This window comes from Arachis stenosperma, chromosome 1, assembly GCF_014773155.1.
Source record: "Arachis stenosperma cultivar V10309 chromosome 1, arast.V10309.gnm1.PFL2, whole genome shotgun sequence".
NCBI lineage: Eukaryota > Viridiplantae > Streptophyta > Magnoliopsida > Fabales > Fabaceae > Arachis > Arachis stenosperma.
The window spans coordinates 135,051,146-135,070,626 of record NC_080377.1 but is presented as its reverse complement, the minus strand read 5'-3'; the positions used below and the strand labels follow the sequence as shown (position 1 = coordinate 135,070,626).

Here is a 19,481-nt window from a genome sequence, read left to right as displayed (position 1 = left end):
TCACTCAAATATTCACTCTTTTCAGTCAAACACTCACAATTATTCTCAATTACTTCTCTTTTTTCTCTCTCTCTCTCTCTTTTTTAATTTGTTCACATTCTAAAGACCCCTTTGAGAATATTTCTTTTTTATTTCTTTAAGTACATATATCCACTTGCAGCATACATAATAAATTCTTTCATTACTGGCTTTGAAGAAGAATTAAAGATGGAGTTAGAAAAACTCTTCTTCTTATGTTGTTCTATATGATTATTCTTGAAATTTGCAATTTTAAATTTTGTCTTATCCTCAAACTTTGCTCCTTTAGAAACCCATATAGAATTAGATTCTGAAGATAGCCAAGTTGTCATAAGCTACTGCTGCTTTTCCACCTTAACGGTTAAATTGACTAGATCCTCCATTGTTACATGAGGGTGAAATTTGACCTCGTCTTCAATTTCTTTGTTCAATCCAACAAGAAATTAGCCATAAAAACTTCAAGACCCTTTTCAACATTAGCCTTAATCATCAAATTTAACAACTCCTTGTGATACTCCTTTACAGATTTTATCCTTGTAAACTTGTTTCAACTTACGAAATTTTTTATGAAATTTATTGTGGTACGATGATGACACAAACCGGTTTCTCATGATTTTTTTCATCTTTTACCCGGTGCAAATTGATATTTCTTCATACTTTTTTCTAGATCTTCCTAATTCGTTCCACCAAATACATGCATCGTTTGAAAACTTGGCTTCTACCAATTTAGCCTTCTTTTCCTCTAAAAGGTTAGAACATGAAAAAATAAATTCTACTTTTTTTTTCATTCAAAATAGGTTTCAACATCATTCCTTGCTTAAAAAGTAGAGATTTCATTTTAAAAATCTTTCTTTCATATGAGATTCCTTTATCATCACTATTACAATCCTCAATCTTTATTGATTCTACTTTGAAATCTGAAAAAAGAATAATAAAGACATCACAACACTCTTCTCAAGTGTATCACTAAGATTAGTACATTTACTTTATACTTATAGATTTTTTTTTCTTCTTTTGAGCTCACCACTCTTGTCCTTTTTCTACTCTTAGATTGCTTTAAACAAGTTGTACTTTAGAAATTAAGAAAACGAGATATCAAACTAAGATATTTTAACGATAGAAACTTTCAATTTGATAAAAAAAAATCATATTATGTGACAAACGACATAAAATAAGGAGATACTTTTGAAGATTTTTAGAGATATTAGAATAATTCCAATTCTAATTGATACTCTAAATTGTTTTCTTTCTTGTTTTGATTTTTTTTTTACATTTTTTCATATTGAATATGACTCTAAAGAAAAATTACAAAAATAAAAAATAAATAAAAATTAAATGAAGACGCTAGAACGTGTAGATAAATAAGAATTTACCTATGACTTATAACTTATATCAAATGGTAAGAAAAAAAACGAGTAACAAAAGACATAGTGAAAACAAAATATAAAGATAAAAGATAGTTGAATAGATGGTTTTTTTCTACCAGACCTCTAAAAAATCTATTTTTAGGTTGGATGAAACTGAAAGAACTAATACTAATAATTATCTTAGGCTAGATCCTTCAATTTTTTTATATAACAAGCAAAGCAAACCACTCATCTCACTTGCATACACATAGAAAAACGTTCATAAAACCATCCATAAAAGTTTTCATAAAAAACTGCATAAAAATGTCTTACAAACTTGCTTAAATAGACTCTTAATTAATCAGCTTAAAAGTGGGTCAAATCTTCCTAGAATAAAATAATGAAATCTGAAATTAAATAAAAGATATGACTTCAAAATTAACTCTAATAAATTTAAATCATATTTGATCTTATTAGATCATATCATATTTGATTTACAATTTAAAATCTTAAAGATATGATAATTAATTTAAATCAAATTTAATCTTAATAGATTATATCAGATTTGATTTAAATTTTAAACCCCAAAAAATACTACTAAACAAATCAAAACCAAATCAAATATTTTCATAAACCCTTAACAACAAATCAAATTAAATCTAACTAAATAAATTTGAATTAATACTGATATGATCCAACAATTTAACTCCTTTCACTTGAATGCTTGCACCTTAAGTAATTTTCATATATGAATAAAATTCAACTAACTTAGTTAGATTTGATCTAGATTTGGTGAACTCCTTATAATTACTTGCACTCCAAATAGCTTCAGAAAATCCATATTCTTTGCTCTTCAAGTAGATGTAATTGCTCTTATTGAAATAAACTTTTGGTCTCGTTAATTTCCATGAGTGGCACAATGTATTTTTTCTAGTAGTTACATCTTTGAATATGGCAAAGTTGTCATTCTTCTTCTTGACTCTAGAATGACGAAATTGCTATTCTTCTTCTTGACACACTAAGCAAATTTAAAAATTAAAATTTCTAATTTTATCTCAGACACATTTAAAGGAGAAAATTTAAAAATTAAATTTTTTTATTTTATCTCAGACATATCACATACTATTAAACTTGTAGGAGAGAAAACTGCAATATATCAGAAAAATCACGAAAATATTTAATCTCTTTACAATAATAGAATTTTTTTTACAAGAAAGTATAAATAACTAATTCTTTTTTTCCAACAATATAACAAATCAGTCAACTTTTCATAAAAATTACGATTTTAAATTAACAAATACTCATTTAACTCTTAATAACCATTAAAAAACATGCTCATTACCTGCCTCTCCTCCAATTCGCGTTCCTCTTCTGATTATCAATTCTACCAAGCTATGCACCTCTCAATTGCTATCAAATCTTTAGCGGGATGTGCGCCTCCCCCTAACCCTGTAATTTTACAGAATTTCGTTTGTGTTTCCATCAATTTTGCAACAAAATTGTGCACCCTTGATTGGACGATTCTGTATCGTCGTTTGAATCTTTAGTATCCTCATGTGGAGCAAGAATCCACAGCGGCATCGGCATCCTTCACGCACAGCGTCCTTCATTAGCTTCTTCAATTGATAAAGGAGATTAAAATTTTAGTGTTTTACGCGATGTGTCTGTGAATTATCCTTCTCTTGAAGAAAATTCTGAGTTCGTGTCTTCCTGTTGAATAGGTTCATGAGGTATTAACAATTATTTTAGATGTTCCTTCTTTGTTAGGTTCAGATTTTTTTGTTATGTTTTGATTGTTCTTTTCCAACAATCGTGGTTATTCCTTTTTTTAATTTTGGAATTTTTTTTGGATAACTTTAGAATTTTTTGTTAGTTTTTGAATGATTTGCTGTGATGTTTTGGATGATTTTTCCGTGATATTTGACATGTTTCTCTTTGTTCTTTTTTCCAATACCAGACACAGATGGATAGTAAGGAACGGAGAAATGGCAATGAACGGCAACCGTGGCTCGAACCTTCTCTGAATGGAGGCGCTATTGAAACTCAACAATGGTGATGATATGACTGAGATGACACATATGACGCACATGAAGAGGGCAGCACATGGGAAGGCAACGCACGAGAATGCAGCATACGGCGGAGGAAGTGTGTTTCCTTTGGGGAAGAAAGATGCGAGAAAAGAAAATGAAGTAGTGAGGGTTTCAGATGTTTTTTTCACTATAACAATAAAAGTGAGTTTTTAGAGTAAATTAAATGTTGTTTTTGTTTTTTTTATTTTTTTACTTTTTGGAAACTCAATTAGTTGTTGACTAATACTCTTATTTGTTATCTAGCATTTATTTTTTTATACTCTTAGTCCTATAGCTAATTTTTATTTAATTTTAAACAGGTTATAATTATGATAAAAAGATATTAAATAAATTTATTTTTTAAGTCAAAATAATATTACCGTCAGAATTTGCATTGGAAAACTCTAATGCTATTTGTTTTATTGTTTTAAATTTTAAATTCTAAAAAAAATTACAGTCGGAATTTCCAACAGAAAATTTCAACAGTAATCATGGCGCAAAAATAATTATTGGCACCAACATTGTAATTAGCATCGGAGAGACAAAATTTGACAGTAAATAATTACCAGCGACGTTTATCTATCAGATTTTTTGGCCGATTCCACTGGTAATTCCGGTGGTTTTCGACTTTTTTTTTTGTGTGCCGGTTACCGTCAAATCTTCAGCGGGCCATGCACCTCCCCCTACGTACCCCCCATAATTTTACAGAATTTCGTGCACGTTTTCATCAATTTTGCAACAAAATTGCACATTGCTGATCAAATATTTCTCTGGCCTCACGTGGAGCAAGATTCCTCAGCGGCGTCGGCATCCTTCATGGGCAGCATCCTTCAATGGCTTCTTCAATTGATGAAGGAGATTACAATTTTAGTGCTTTATTCGATGCGTCTGTGAATTATCCTTCATGAGGTATCAACAATTATTTTGGATATTTCTTCTTTGCTAGATTTTGGATTTCATTTTTTGTTATGTTTCGTTTGTTCTTTTCCAATTATTTCGGATGTTTATTTTTGTTAGTTTTGGATTTCTTTTTTGATAATTTTGGATATTTTTGGTTAGTTGTTTTATGGTTTTGTTGTAATATTTTGGATGTTTTTTTCTTATGTTTGAGATAATTTTCTTTGTTCATTTTTTGACTTTTTTTTTCGAATATCAGACACGGATGGACAGTGAGGAATGGAGTAACAATGACAATTGACAACCGTGGGTTGTACCAGCTATGAATGCGGCGCTACTGAAACTCGACAATGGTGATGCTATGAATGAGATGACCTGCATGAAGAGGGTGGCACACGGGAATGCAACATAGGCGGAGGCAGCATTTCCCTTAAGGAAGAAAGATGTGAGAGAGGGAAGTGAAGTGGTGAAGGTTTTAGATTTTTATTTTTCTTTATTGGAACAATAAAAGTGAATTTTTGAAGTCAATTAAATGTTTTTGACTTTTTCTTTTTACTTTTTGGTAGCCCAATTAGTAATTGACTAATACTCTAATTAGTTACCTAATAACTTTTTTTATACTCCTAGTCTGATACCTATTTTGAACTAAATAATTAATCCCTAATTATTCGGGTTAATCTTGGCAGAAATTGACACCTAGAGTGGGTATCTATTGGATTCAATGATTCAATTAAAAAGTCTAATATAAACAAAAATGTAAAGTATTATTATGGTCTTCAACGTTTTGTGCAAATTCTAATTTGATCTCTAACATTTTAAATATCCTATATATTTAGTTCTAAAAATTTTCAAATGAATTTAATGTTGTCCCACTATTAAATTTGACACAAACAATTAACATTTGAAGAGAATACCATTTGATTTCAGTATGTAAGTAAAATCGACCCTCCAACAATCACCAATGTAAATATTTTTCCTTTGATTTTGGAGTATTGATGATTGTCTGCTAGGGTTTGGTGTTTTATACAAAAAGAGATTTATCTAACATCTGGGAATAAGGAGATTTGACTTAACTAATAATGTCGTTAACATTCACACCACTCACTCTATTAATTATTTGTGCCAAATTTAACCGTGGGACAACATTGAATTTATTAAAAATTTTTTGAAACTAAAACAGAACATTTAAAACATTAATAACCAAAATAAAATTTGACCCAAATGATAAGGACTAAAATAATAATTTATCCTAAACGAAACCTAATAGTAGTGTAGTAGATGCACGATGAATCAACCTTTATTAAATCTTATTTCCTACATCCAATCCAATATGTAGAGGGTTAAGATGTATAAAAATGAAATAAATACACAAAATATTTTTCAATTACACTAGTGTAGGGCGACCAAGTCATTTTAGTAACCAAGTTCAACTAATTTAACCCAACCTAGCAAAAATCACTCACACAACGTGCATATAAATCAAGATGAGCGAGATTTATCAAAGACAAAAAAATGTCCTAGCAATACTCACAAGATCAATAAAATTAATTCAATAATGACTAGTTCTTTTTGTTGGGAGTATGACACAACAAAGAAGAAAAAAGAAAGAGTAAATAGTCATTTCTGACCATAAAAAATTCAAACACTGACAAAACTGACCATAAAAATTTGAAACTAAAGTTATATCCATATAAAATACATTTTGTTCGACAAAAATAATCAATCTTTAAATTTTTATTGATAATTCTGTAAATACCCCTCTTCTTTTCGGATTTGGATCCTCTAAATTTTGAATTTTACTTTAAAGAGTAAAATTTGATCTCTCACCCTTGAATGGTTTCTCTCTCATATTTTCTCTTGGTCCCACCTATGAAATAAATGGTGAGAGATCAAACTTGTGAATTTAATTCAAAATTTAGAGGATCCAAATCCCTTCTTTTCTCTTCCTTCTTCATTTTCCTTCCATAATCACCGCCACTTCTGCTACTCCGCAAACCTTAATTTTTTCTTTCATCAATTATAATACCAATCTCAATCTAAGTAACAACTCAAGTTTTGGGAAGGATAATAAGAAGGGTTAAGTATTGTTTTCGCCCCTAACGTCTTGGGTCAAAATCAAAATTGTCCCCGACCTTTTTTCGTTATTAAAATCATCCTCAACGTTCAAAAATGCTTTAAAATCATCTTTCTCCGGAATTTTTGGACCAAAATACCCTCATCATCATCATTCTCCTCTTCACCTTCCTCACCCCACCACCTCCACTGCCACCAACATTACCACCACAACCACCACCAACACCAACACTAATACCACCACCACCACCATCACCACCACCACCACCACTAACACCAACACCAACACCAACACAAACACCAACCAACACCAACCAACACCAACAGCAACAACACCAAACAACACCAAACCAAGAAGCAGAAACAGAAAGCAAGAAAGTAGAAGTAAGAAAGCAGGAAAGCAAGAAAGCATAAGTAAGATGCAGAAGCAGAAAGCGATGCAGATGAGGCAGCGAGGCGGTGGCAGTGGCTCGCGTCTCCTCTCTCCCTCGCGATCTCCAACGGCGACGGCCACGACGACGACGACGGCGGCTCCAATCTTCGTCGCCGCCGTCCCCCTCCCCCTTTCCCCTTCCCCCTCCTCCTCCCCCACACCCTTTCCCCCCACCCCCACCCCGCGTCCTTTCCCCTTTCCCCCTTCGCCGGCGTCGTCCCCCCTCCCCCCTCCCCCTTCCCCCTTCCCCCTTCCCCCTTCCCCTCTCCCTTTTTCCTTCTCCCCTCTCCCCTGCCCCCTCGCCCTTCCCCTTTTCCCTTATCCCCTCTCCCCTACCCCCTCCCCTGTTTTCTTTTTTTATGATGATGGGGGTATTTTGGTCTAAAAATTTGGAAAATGATGATTTTAAAGCGTTTTTGAACGTTAAGGATGATTTTAATAACGAAAAAATGTCGGGGACGATTTTGATTTTGATTTTGATTTTGATTTTGACCCAAGACATTAGGGACGAAAACAATACTTAACCCTAATAAGAACAACGAAAATAGAAACATAGGCTTGGAGCTGATGAGAAAATAATAAGAAAGCAAAAAAGCCAAAAGAGTGTGTGTTGTAACAGTAGTTGACGCAGCAACGACAAAGCAAAAGCAGTGGCGGATCTGAGCATTAACAAAGATAGGAAAAAGAGTGAATCTGCTTCTGCTCGTTTGACAGCAACAATGGCAATAATTCCTTTCGCCGTCACCCTCTCCACCTCCCCTTCTTCTCCCCTTCTCTCTTCCTTCTTTGCTGCGGCAGGGACAATGGTGTCCAGCCTTCCTAACACCACCCACCGTCTCCGACGAGGGAGCACCACCCCAGGTATAGGTGCCTCAGGTGATGGTTCGTAGTGCGTAGATCGTGACGACACCAGCATCAGCAACACCGATTTTCCTACGGAGTAAAACCACATACAAGAGGCGGCGTCGGGAAGCGAGGGAGGAAATGGCATGATGGGAGAAGTGGCGAAAGGTGCAGCGGTGGAAGGAGGAGGAACAAAAAGAGAGGTAGAGTTTTGGGGTTGGGGCATGTTTTGAAATGAAAATGAGGTTATTGTCAAAGGGAAGGGCGGAGCAGTGGAAGTAGGTGAGGTTTGGGAACCTCGGAAGAAGAGAATAGAAGTAAAAGGATGGAGGAAACGGTGGTGGTGGGAGCGGGGTTAAATGGTTAGGGTTCGAAATTGGATTTAGAGATAAAAGAAGATGAAAGGTCAAGAATATTTAGGAAATTATGAACAAAAAATTAATAATTGGTGATTTTTATCGAACAAAACTTATCTATATAGGTATAACTTTAATTTCAATTTTTTATTGTTCAGCGTCCAAATCTTTCGTGGTGAGAAATAGCTATTTACTCTAAAAGAAATAAAAGGGAAAAACTGAATCAACAAGCATCTCCTCTGCCGACTCCGTTATCTCTATATAATATATACCATGTGTCATAGCATAGCCATTACAGAACGCATAAGATTAGTACGCATGAAATAGTTACACCATAACAGAACAATTCACAGAAAGGAGAATATGAAAAACTTAAGTTATAGTCACATGCTAACATGTATATTCATCCCGTATCTCCAAAAGACAAGCTTAAAAAGATTGCATTCAATAGGTCTCATCGTGGTACATTGAGTAATAACCACCATCGCTTCTTGATTTATCAGCCTGCAAAGTGATGGCAACATTAGCGCAAAAGATCGTTGTATACATGAGGATCGATAATCCGACAACAACAAAGTTTTTAGACAGATTGAAATACCCTATGGATGAGATTCTCAAATTCTTGTGTTCCATTCTCTTGGATGTACTTCTCGGCAGCAGTTAGAATGTCCTCTTTCTTACCCAATTTGTCCTTTTTACTTGGAACATACCAGATGTTAACTGTCTGAGGATTAACAAAGAAAGGTCTCACATAATGCTCGTAAACATAAGCAGCACCACTAAAGTATGGAAGGACCAACCAGCAGGTTATAATCAGCTTAGCATAGGGCCATATAGGAATCCTGAAAATATGTCCAAGTTGTAAACACTTCATAAATGTTTTTCAAACATAATCATCATCATTACTCTAAGTTCACATACATCATCATTACTCTAAGTTCACATACCACCACTCACCCACGAATAATGGATGGAGGTAAGATGATTTGGAGTTTGACGATGACTCTGTTAAAAAAAAATGAAAAAAAAAATATAGAGAAGCAACTTTTAGTTAGCTAACATTAATTAGCCAAGTTTTCTTTTTGAATTCTGAAATTCTACTTTATTTGAGGATTTAGGATTTAATATTTACAATTTAAGGTCTAGAATTTAAGATAAATAAAATAAGGATAAAATATATTATTTATCCTTAAAGTTTGTTAAAAGTTTAAAAAACACTTCCAAATTTTATTTTGTTTTAATTTTGTCCAAAAAATTTCTATTTGCATCAAATATATTTCTGATGGCTAATTTTTTAAAAAATTTAGAACTAATTAAGCAACAACACTTCCAAATTTTATTTTGTTTTAATTTTGTCCAAAAAATTTCTATTTGCATCAAATATATTTCTGATGGCTAATTTTTTAAAAAATTTAGAACTAATTAAGCAACAATTTTACAAGAACAATTTTCAACATAAGTAAATCAGAATGCATTATTGCCTGATTGGTCCTAAACTTTTTGAAAATTTAGTTGTCAGAGATATATTTGATGCAAAACGAACACTTTAAGGACAAAATTAAAGCAAAAAGAAAATTTAGGGGTCTTTTTGAAATTTTTTACAAACTTAAAGGAAAAAAATTATAGTTTATCCATAAAATAATTTTAAAAAGATTGGTTGATGTTGGCAGAAAAAAGTTAATCACAACGGAAATCATACAAAGCTTTGCAAGATGCTAAATTATAACTTGAATGGAGGCCTTGTTATAATACAATGGCTTCTATTATATCCCTTGCACAATAATTTTAGTCTAGATGTTTAACATTGTTTATGTAGGACTGCATTCTATAATACTAACAATCATGGTTGAAACTTGAAAGCATAAGCCAGTGATTATAAATCTCTAAGAATCAAAGAACCCTAAAGCAAAATTGAACTTGCAGACAGAGTAGTAATCGTCTAATTGATGAATCCACAGACATGACTAGAATTGGAATAAGAAACAATATGTTAGGAAAATGAAAAAGAAGAAATTGACGAACCATTCAAGAAGTTTGGCGAAGGTGAGTTCAAAGAGAGTGATCATGGAATAGAGAACCCAGTAAGTGAGCCACTGCTGATCATCCACAGGTGACTTGCTCTCAATTGCCCTAACTGAAGCATACCTGTCCCATTCAAGAAAAAGAGTAAAAAGAAAACCGCCACAAAAACAATCCACGATTCACGGCAATAAAATAAGATTGTACTTACAGAGGATAAACAAGACTAATCACCGGCCTGCAACAGAAAAAGTAGCAGCTGAGATAATAGAAAGAGAGAGATAGTGATTTATTAATAATTGAAGCAGTTAGAAAGAGAGGGTTGTGGTGTTACTGTGTTAGAGAAGAGAAGAAGACATGTGTGAGGGAAAAGTGGTGGTTGTAATTTGGGGATTAAAGAAAGGAAGGGTGGTGCAGGTGGTGCTGTCGTGGCAAGGTAGTAGTCCGGTCTGGGTGGGTTTTGGTGGCGCCCCAAAAATAAACAAACATTCGCCAATTCCAAGGAACCCTCCTTTTTCCCTATAATTACCAAATTACCGCTGCCGACGTTATTCCGTTATTCCATTCCCATCTAATGCTTCTCGATTCTTCTCTGTTCTTTTCAAGGATTTTCCCCTTTTTTTTATTTTTCCTTCATTAATATCTTAGCCGTTGTTTTGAAATATTTTGAAAATGTTTCTCTCCTGCCTTGGAACTGCTCCCGAAATGTAGCTTGCCAATGTTGAGAATACGGGTGGCAAAGCGGGCCGGTCCGCCCCAATCCGTTCCACCAAGGTTCGTTTTATAACGGGGTGGATCGGTCCGTCCCGTCAATTAAAATAAGTTCAAAATGTTAGCCCGTCTTTTTTATGGCAGATTGGTAGGTTGGTAGGTTGGCAGGTTAGCCCGCTTGATTTTTTTTTAAATAAAATTTATTAAAATTAACTAAAAATTAATAATTAAAAAATTAAATAGAAATAAAAAAATAATCAAATTGTAATATAATTTTTTTATTATTTTTTTATTTTTAACTTTAATAAAATTGTTCAAAATAATATTTATCAATAGAATCATCTTTATTTTAAAAACAAGTCACATAATTTGAACATATATATGAAATTGTAAAATAAAATAAATAAAGTTAATAACTAAAAGAAGAATAAAAATAAAAAATGAAAAAAAGGTGTTTAAAAATTTTATAATTATTAATTTTATAATAGTAATCACTCTTTTATTTAATAAAAAATAAAAATCTTCGCCCCGGCGGACCGGCCTGCCCCACCATGCCAAAACCCGCCAATTTGACGGCGCGGGTTTGGCAGGTTTTTTTAATTTGGCGGGCTCCAAATCCTAGTCCAACCCGCCTTTTTTAGCGGGTTTAGCGGATTGGCCCGGCGGGCTCGATCCGTTATGCCACCCCTAGTTGAGAATCTTCTTTTCAACTTCTTGACAACCGCACTATAAGCTCTTTGGAGTTTCGATCTAGACGTAGGATGCGTAAAAAGGATTTCGACGCTTAAGTCAATATTAATTTTAGGAAGAATATTTTTTAAAAATTATGGATTATGATAAATGATGTTCTACCTTTTTATAGTCCTGATTGCTCTTTATTTATGGTTGTTTAGTAGTAATTGACATATATCTGTTTTTTCTTAAATCTGTTTAAGTACTATATAAGTGTTAAACGATAATTTGATAGGATAAAGTTCAAATGTTTAAAATTTGATTTCAAGGTATAGCAATGTACGCCCAAGATGCTAAAGCATGAATTACAATCTCCAAATTTGACTTGCTAGTTGTGTTGCTTCGTTGCAAGCAATTTGAGATTTGTTTTGACGAGATATGACGTTATACTTCGAAACTCCATCAATTTATTCTGGTAGCCTCTAAATTCGACACATAGTGATTTGGAGGTTTGCAGGGAACGAAAAATGAAGAGTTAGATTAGAATCCTTAGATATAGTCACATATTTTTGGTTTAGTGATAACTCTAGGATTTGATATACGTTGTTGGAGATTTGGAATGCCTCTGGCATCCCAGAACCTTATGTATTATCTATATGGGCACCTTTACTATACTGAGAACATCAGGTTCTCATTCCATACATGTTCTGTTGTTTTTTAGATGCAAGACATGAAGCACCTTGCTGAGCGTGCTAGAGACACTTTACTTTATAGGTCGAGTTTGGAACTTGCTATATGTATCTTTTTGGAATTCTATACTCGTTATATATTATCCTTTCTGTACGTTGTTATCTATCTCTTCTATGCTTAAACGTTTTGAGTGTGATGCAAGTTTCGAGTTCTGTTTTGCTTAACTTTTTCTTCAAGGCTCTTAGATAAACCATTCTTCATGTGTGTGTGTGTGTGTGTACGTATTTTACTTTTAGATGTCGTAATACCTCACCACCTCAGATTTACGATATAAAAGCGTAAAGCTCTGTATGGTAGGGTATTACATGATCCTCTTAGCTGATATGAAATATCATATTCTGAGAGTTCTACCGATCATTTGATTAGTCGGCCTGAAAGGTCGGGTCGCGTGAGTATTTTACGTAGCGGCCAACTGTTCCGAACTATGATCTCGTGGATCTGGAAATAGTGGCGAAGGTGCCGCAATGTGATTACCAGAGCAAGTGCCATTTTGTCGATCTTGGGATACTGAGCTTTTACATTTTGTAGGATTTTGCTGATGAAATAAGCTGGGTATTGTTCTGAACTTATTTCTGTTACAAGTACAGAGCTAATAGCGCAAGCAGAAATTGAAAGGTATAAATAAAGCTATTTATCGTGTTCAGGATTCTACAGTATATGTGGGGAAGTAAGAATGTTTTTGAAGTCAGTAAATGCTTGTTTGCAGGTGTAGGTAAGAAATGTTACAATTTTGCGCTGCTGTAGGTAAGAATCATGATAGAGCTGCAAGTCGTCCTGTTAGCTATTGCACTTCTTTAATTGTTGTTGGTGACTTCATTTGTACTACAGCTTGGCATTTTTCAAGATTTGCTTCAATTCCTTGATGTGTCCACATGAAACTGAGGAATTTGCCTCCTTGAACTCTAAAAGCACATTTCTCTGGGTTTAGTCGCATGTTGTAATGTCTTAATTGAACTAAAAATCCTTCAAGGTCGGCGTGATGATCCTTTTTAGATTTTGATTTAACCACCATATCATCAACGTATACCTCTATATTTCTCTCAATTTTACATCGGAAAACCTTGTCCCTCAGCATCTAGTATGTTGCACTTGCATTTTTAAAGTCAAAAGGCATTACTTTGTAACTGTTACCATATAAGTAGCTATAGTAGAAGTTAGTCATTTCAGTTATCAAGAACTGAATCAAGAACCATTAGTTAGTTATAGCTTCGACTATTGCCTTTACTTTGCTATATGTATATATATCAGATGTGTACCTACTAATATCAGTTCAATTTTGTATTGAAAGTTACAGCCTGTGATAGTTGAACCTTTGCAAGTGACATATATGGTTTCTTGAGTCTTTCGATAATACTATCTTGAGCCATAGAAGGGCTTCAAGATCAGGGATAATATATGGTGGATCCATTGTTGTGACCATGGTGATGAAGGGATGGTAAGCTTCGTTCAATCCATCTAAAATAACATTTGTATATTCAGCATAGTGATGGGAATACCTACAGCTGCAAGAGAATTTGCCACCTTCTTTATTTCTAAGAGATATTCTGATGTTGATGCTGCAATTGTCTTGAGTTAATGTTGAAGTTGGTGTGTCCTAGCTTTAGTTTGGGATAAAAAATATGTATGGATCCTACTCCAGAGTTCATGAGCATGATGGCAACCAATCATTCGATGTTTAAAGGAATCATCCAGCAAAGCAAACAAACAAGAAGTCACATTATAATCTTCTTTCCTCCATTCTTTGTACTACTTTGTTTCTATGTTGGTAATTGCATCTTTAGGCTTTACAAAATGGTGAGGTACCTTTTCTTGTTGTAGATGATTTTGGAGTTCTTGTCCGCAGATGGAGAGAGTTGTAAATGATGCCAAGTAAGAAAATTCTTCTCAGAAAGCTTTTCTGCCAAAGGAGTATTGAATGGTTTTGTTACTGCAGCATTGATGTTGTTAGCTTGTATGATTGTAGGAGAGTTGTGATCTTCAATATCATTGCTACTAGTAGAGTCATCAGCCATGGATGTTGAATGGCTCTGATACCATATAGAAAGAACAATAGAATTGAATTGTAACCCTTATTAAAACAGAGTATTGAGCAAGGTAAACCTTCTACAAATACATGAAATGTATTATTGTAATTGAACTGATATCAGTAGGTACACATCTGATACATACATACATACATACATATAGTATAGTAAAGTCAATAGTCGAAGCTATAACAAACTAATGGTTCTTGATTCAATTCTTGATAACTTAAATGACTAACTTCTACTATAGCTACTTATATGTTAACAATAATAAAAATTGCCATGATCATTGATAAATGTGGTTTTGTCTGGATCTACTGGTGCATTAATATCTGATTATAGACTGAATAGGCATCCATAAAGCTTAAATTTTTAAAATTCGAGGTGTTATCCACTAATTTATCAATGCGCGGAAGCAGATACGTGTCCCTTGGGCAAGCTTTGTTCAAGTTTGTAAAGTCGAGACACATGCGACATTTGCCTGAATTTTTCTTTACCATTACCATGGTTGCCAACCACGACGTAAATCGGATTTACCGTATGAAGCCTGCAGTTAACAACTTTTGTGTTTCTTTGTTAGCCTCCTCTTTTCTTTTGCTTTTGAGGTTATGTTTCTTTTGCCGTACTTGATGAGCTCTTGGGTCCAGGGCAAGTTTGTGACATGTGACGTTTGGGTCGATCTTGGGTATGTCTGTGGGTGTCCATACGAATAAAATCGTATTTTTTCAAAGCAGGGTGATAAGCTTTTGCATTTCTCCTGTAGTCAAAGCATACCCTATGTTGGTATACTGTGAATCATCATCAATCAGGCTTAACCTGGCGGAGGTCATCCGTTGGCGTTGGCCGACTATATCTGTTATGTCGAGGATCAAGCTCGGTTAGTGTCGGTATATCGTCAGCATTGTAAACTGAGTTGACCTGCTGAATAGGATCTGACGCTGGTGATCAGGCTTTTAACCCTGTGTTGTAGCAGTGTCTTGCTTCCTTATGATCTGAATGCACAGTTGTGATTATGTCATCCTGCACATGGAACTTTATGAACAAGTGAATTGTGGAAACAATTGTGCCAAAAGAGTTTAATGATGGCCAACCTAATATGATGTTATAAGGGCTAACACAATCAACTACTAGATATTGGATATCTAAGGTTTTCGAATGTGGGTGTTCCCCTAAAGTTGTTCTTAACCAAACATAACTTATTACTGGAACTCTTTCTCCAGAGAAACCAACTAGTTCTCCGGATGAGGGCTATAACACTTTCTCGTTTAGTTGCATCTCACAGAAAGTTGATAAGAACAATACGTCGGTGCTGCTTCTGGGGTCCATTAGAACTTTTCAAACTGTTGCTTCCCCTATGGTCACAGATATTACCACCGGGTCATCCAGGTTTAGGCTCTAGGATTGAAAGTCGGATGTGTTGAAGGTGATATTTGGAATGGAGCAAGTCGGCTCTTGTGATGCTGACCCCTCCCCTACTAGAGTTAGCATTGTTCTGTAACTTCTCTTGCTGGATGAACTAATGATTCCTACACACGTAAAGCCTCCTGAGATGTAGTTAATGCCTTTTCTTGTCATGAGAGGTTGATTCATGGTGGACCATCTCGCATTGTCCTTTGAAGCTGAGGTTAAGTTCGATTGTTCCTTTGTTATTGGGAGACTTGACGTATCTCTTTGGATTTGGCCATTGACATATTTATCTGTAATCCCTGTTGCACCAGTCATTCTAAGAGGTCCTTTATCACCACACATTCATCAGTTGTGTGTCCGAAATTATGGTGAAATTCGTAATGTTTACTTCTATCAACATACTTTTGGTCCTGGTAAGTCCCTGCCTTGCTAGGATGTTTGAAGATTTTAGTATGTAGGATCTCCTTTTTTATGTCCTCCCTTTTTACATTGAACTGCGTGTAGGAGTCGAACTTTGGTGTCAACTTAAATGGTTTTTTGCTATCTCAGATGTGGCTTATTTTGCTTTGCTTATCATCGTCCCTGCAAGTAGTGGTTTTTATATTCTCCTAGCTTCTCTTAGTTCCTCGATCTCAATTTGACCTGTTGCCTTATGATGACCGAATTTCGCTCACTATATAATGAATCCGTTCTTTGGCAAGCACACCAAATTATCGTCAAGTAATAACTCACTTTGAGTGAGGTCGAATCCCACAGAGATTGATTGATTGAGAAACTTTAGTTAATGGGTGAATTTAGTCAAGCTAATCAATAGAAATTGTTGAGTGCAGAATTCTAAATAGCAGAAATGTAAATGACTAAAAAATAAAGGAAAGCAATAAAATGCAGAAAAATAAATGGCAAGAATGTAAAGTGCTGGAACATAAATGATTGAATTGTAAATGGGGAATGGGTAATGGAAGAAATTAAAGAAAGCTATAAAGAACGGAGAAGATAAGAATAGGGAAGATTCATTGGGATTAGGAGATATTGCTCTCTTTGGATTAAATTCAGATCATCTCATCTTCAATCATGTAACTCATTGACCTCTTGGCAATCATGATTGATTGAACCCCAATCCCTTGGTGATTCAATCTCTCAAATCTTGATAATCAGCCAATTTCTTGGTCTAATTGCTTGGTGCGCGTGTACGCAAAACCCACACTATTTCGTACAACAGCAGTAGTACCAGCAAGTGCACTGGATCGTCCAAGTAATACCTGAGTGAGTCAGGGTCGATCCCACGAGGATTGTGGCTTGAAGCAAGCTTATGGTTGTATTGCAGGTGCTAGTCAGGCAGAATCAGAAGGTTTTTGGAGTTGTAATAGTAATTTATACCTTAAAAACATCAATAGGAATAAGCCAACAAAAGGAATAGAGTTGAGAGTCAAAATTGCTTTGTCTTTCTAAAGTAACTCTGGTACCACCGTCTTCTTTGCTTGTGAATGATCTTCTTCTATGGCAGGCTGTAAGTGATCAACGCCAGGGTGAAGTGGTCTGAGGTTTTACCTGTTGATCTCCTCTGCTTACAGGTTGAATGCCATGGTTAAGTGGTCCGAGGTTTTACCTATCCAATCTGCTGGACGGTGATTTGATGACAAGTTATCTTAGGCTAGTTTTACTAGCATTTTTATTTGTTTTTATTAGGTTTCAGGCACTTTCCTGCACAATAAGTAAGTGATTAGATTGGAATTTCATGTTTGTCTTGATTCAATCAAACATTGTTGATTTTATGCATTATCATGAGATTTATGCAAGATTTATTTGATTATTATGAAATAATGCAAAATCCTATGATTTTGGTAGGGCTTCGATTGCATGTTTAATTGATGACAGATGAAAAGATGCAAGGAAGAAGTAGAGAAAGAGACAGGGCAGAAGAACGCTACGATTCACTGCAGCATAGGCCTTGGCGCTACGCTCACTTTCAAAGAGCGCTACACTCTTCAGCGACGCGTACGCGTATGAGACGCTTATGCGTGGAACAAGAAATTTCGAAGATCTACGCGTACGCGTGGAACAAGCAATTTCGAAGATCCACGCGTACCCGTGCATGACGCGTCCGCGTGCATGACGCGTACGCGTGGGTGTGATCTACGCTCTCAAGCCAAGAGCGCTATGCTCTTCATCAACGAGCGCCTGTGACAACTTTCAAAATTGGGATTCAAAGTTTGGCTATCGACGTGTACGCGTCAGTGACGCGTACGTGTGGGTGTGACATTGGTGATGGGTCGCGCAAATGCGTGTATGAGGCTGCAGCGTGGAAGTGATGTTTTGAAGTCCACGCGTACGCGTGAGTGACACATACGCGTGGGAGAGCGCTCTTTGCGCCAACAATACGCTCTCTTGGAGAGCACTGCAAGGGACTCGTGGGCGTGCATCACGCGTATGTGTGACAAGTGCTGAACAAGCAAGGACGCGCACGCGTAGGAGACGCGTACGCGTGGGTGCATGAGCGCTACGCTCTCTTTAAGAACGCTACGTTCTCCTGAAGCGGAATTCAAGTAACAACACGGACCCACTCTGACCTACTTGAACAAAGGCCAAAAAGCCCAATCCAAGTACTTGAAGACTGAATTGGAAAGTGTTTAAATAGAGAAAATTTTGATTTAGAGGGGATCGGAAGGCTAGAGAGTCAGAGACCCTAATTGGGAAACTCTGCACTCATTTTCACATATATTTTCCTTTTCTACATTTTTCTGCACTTTCTCTTCTTTCTGTTTTGTACTAGAGCAATGATGAACTAAACCCCAAATTCATTAGGGGGAGGAGCTTTATTGTAATTCCAATGAATCAATGAAATTTTTTTTCTTCTCAATTCATTTGTGTAGTTATAGGATAACTTCTGTTTTGATTGTGAATTACTCACTTTGGAAGGGGGTTTAATTCAATTCAATGCTTGTGTGAGCCTCGAAAGGAGAATCACTTGCATTAGAATTGGAGCTCTATCCTTCACTACTCTCTTGATCAACACCATTCAAGAGGAATTGACATCCTGAGAGTTAGTGTGGCTTATGGATGAGAGATATGCACTTAACCTCTTCTCATGACAATTGAATCAAGGAATTGGCAAGATTGATTGTGATTAGAGAGATTGGATTACCAAGGAATTGGGATCTAATCAATTTTAATCTACCATAGATCTACTCATATGATTGAGAAAGGAGTTGAGACCCATTTGATTCATGAAGGATTATGATATCTCCAATCCCTGATGAATCATTTTCTTTGAATTTCTTCAACTTAGATCTCTCTGATTTTACTGCAATTTACATTGTCCATTTCTGTTTTGATTCCCTGCACCCAATTCTCTTTATAATTCATGCAATTTAAGTTCCCTTGCCATTTAAGTTTATGCACCTTTACTTCCCTGCACTTTAAGATTCAGTTATTTACATTCCTTGCAATTTAAGATTCAGTTCTTTTAATTTCTTACACTTTAAGTTTCAGTTATTTAAGCTTCTTGCCATTTACTTTTCAAGCTCTTTACATTCTGCCCTTTAGATTTCTTGCAATTTACTTTCTGTTAATCCAATTTCACTCAATTCATCAATATTAGCTTAACTAGACTAATCACCATACTAAAATTGCTTGATCCATCAATCCCTGTGGGATCGACCTCACTTTCGTGAGTTTTACTACTTGATGCGACCCGGTACACTTGTCGGTTAGTTTGTGTGAAATCGATTTTCCCCCATCATGAAGTGCTTAGCAAGCCATCCTTTTCCTGATCCTACTCAGAATACCACAGACAAGGTTAAACCTTTCGGATCAGAGGATGCTGCTTCTTCTTGATTCTAGCCTATACCACGGAGACTTTAATC

General features: G+C 35.4%; 1 protein-coding gene across 1 annotated transcript; it reads right to left on the bottom strand.

The window, feature by feature from the left end:
• Nucleotides 1-8,254: 8,254 nt before the first annotated feature.
• Nucleotides 8,255-14,199, bottom strand: LOC130935513 (uncharacterized). Its single transcript, XM_057865290.1, has 6 exons — nt 13,991-14,199; nt 13,542-13,689; nt 10,266-10,363; nt 10,058-10,180; nt 8,634-8,877; nt 8,255-8,539 (listed from the first exon to the last, which is right to left on the bottom strand). Exons 1-6 carry the CDS (start codon nt 14,197-14,199, stop codon nt 8,480-8,482), a joined length of 882 nt encoding a protein of 293 aa, XP_057721273.1. The 3' UTR covers nt 8,255-8,479.
• Between the last annotated feature and the right edge of the window lie 5,282 nt (nt 14,200-19,481).

Coding starts and splice junctions, on each gene's coding strand:
- LOC130935513 (XM_057865290.1), bottom strand. CDS start 14,199: ATGGCTGATGACTCTACTAGTAGCAATGATATTGAAGATCACAACTCT. Junction 10,364..13,541: donor CCCTTCTATGGCTCAAGATA/GTATTATCGAAA, acceptor CCTCTCTTTCTA/ACTGCTTCAATTATTAATAA. Junction 8,878..10,057: donor TTCGCCAAACTTCTTGAATG/GTTCGTCAATTT, acceptor ACATATTTTCAG/GATTCCTATATGGCCCTATG.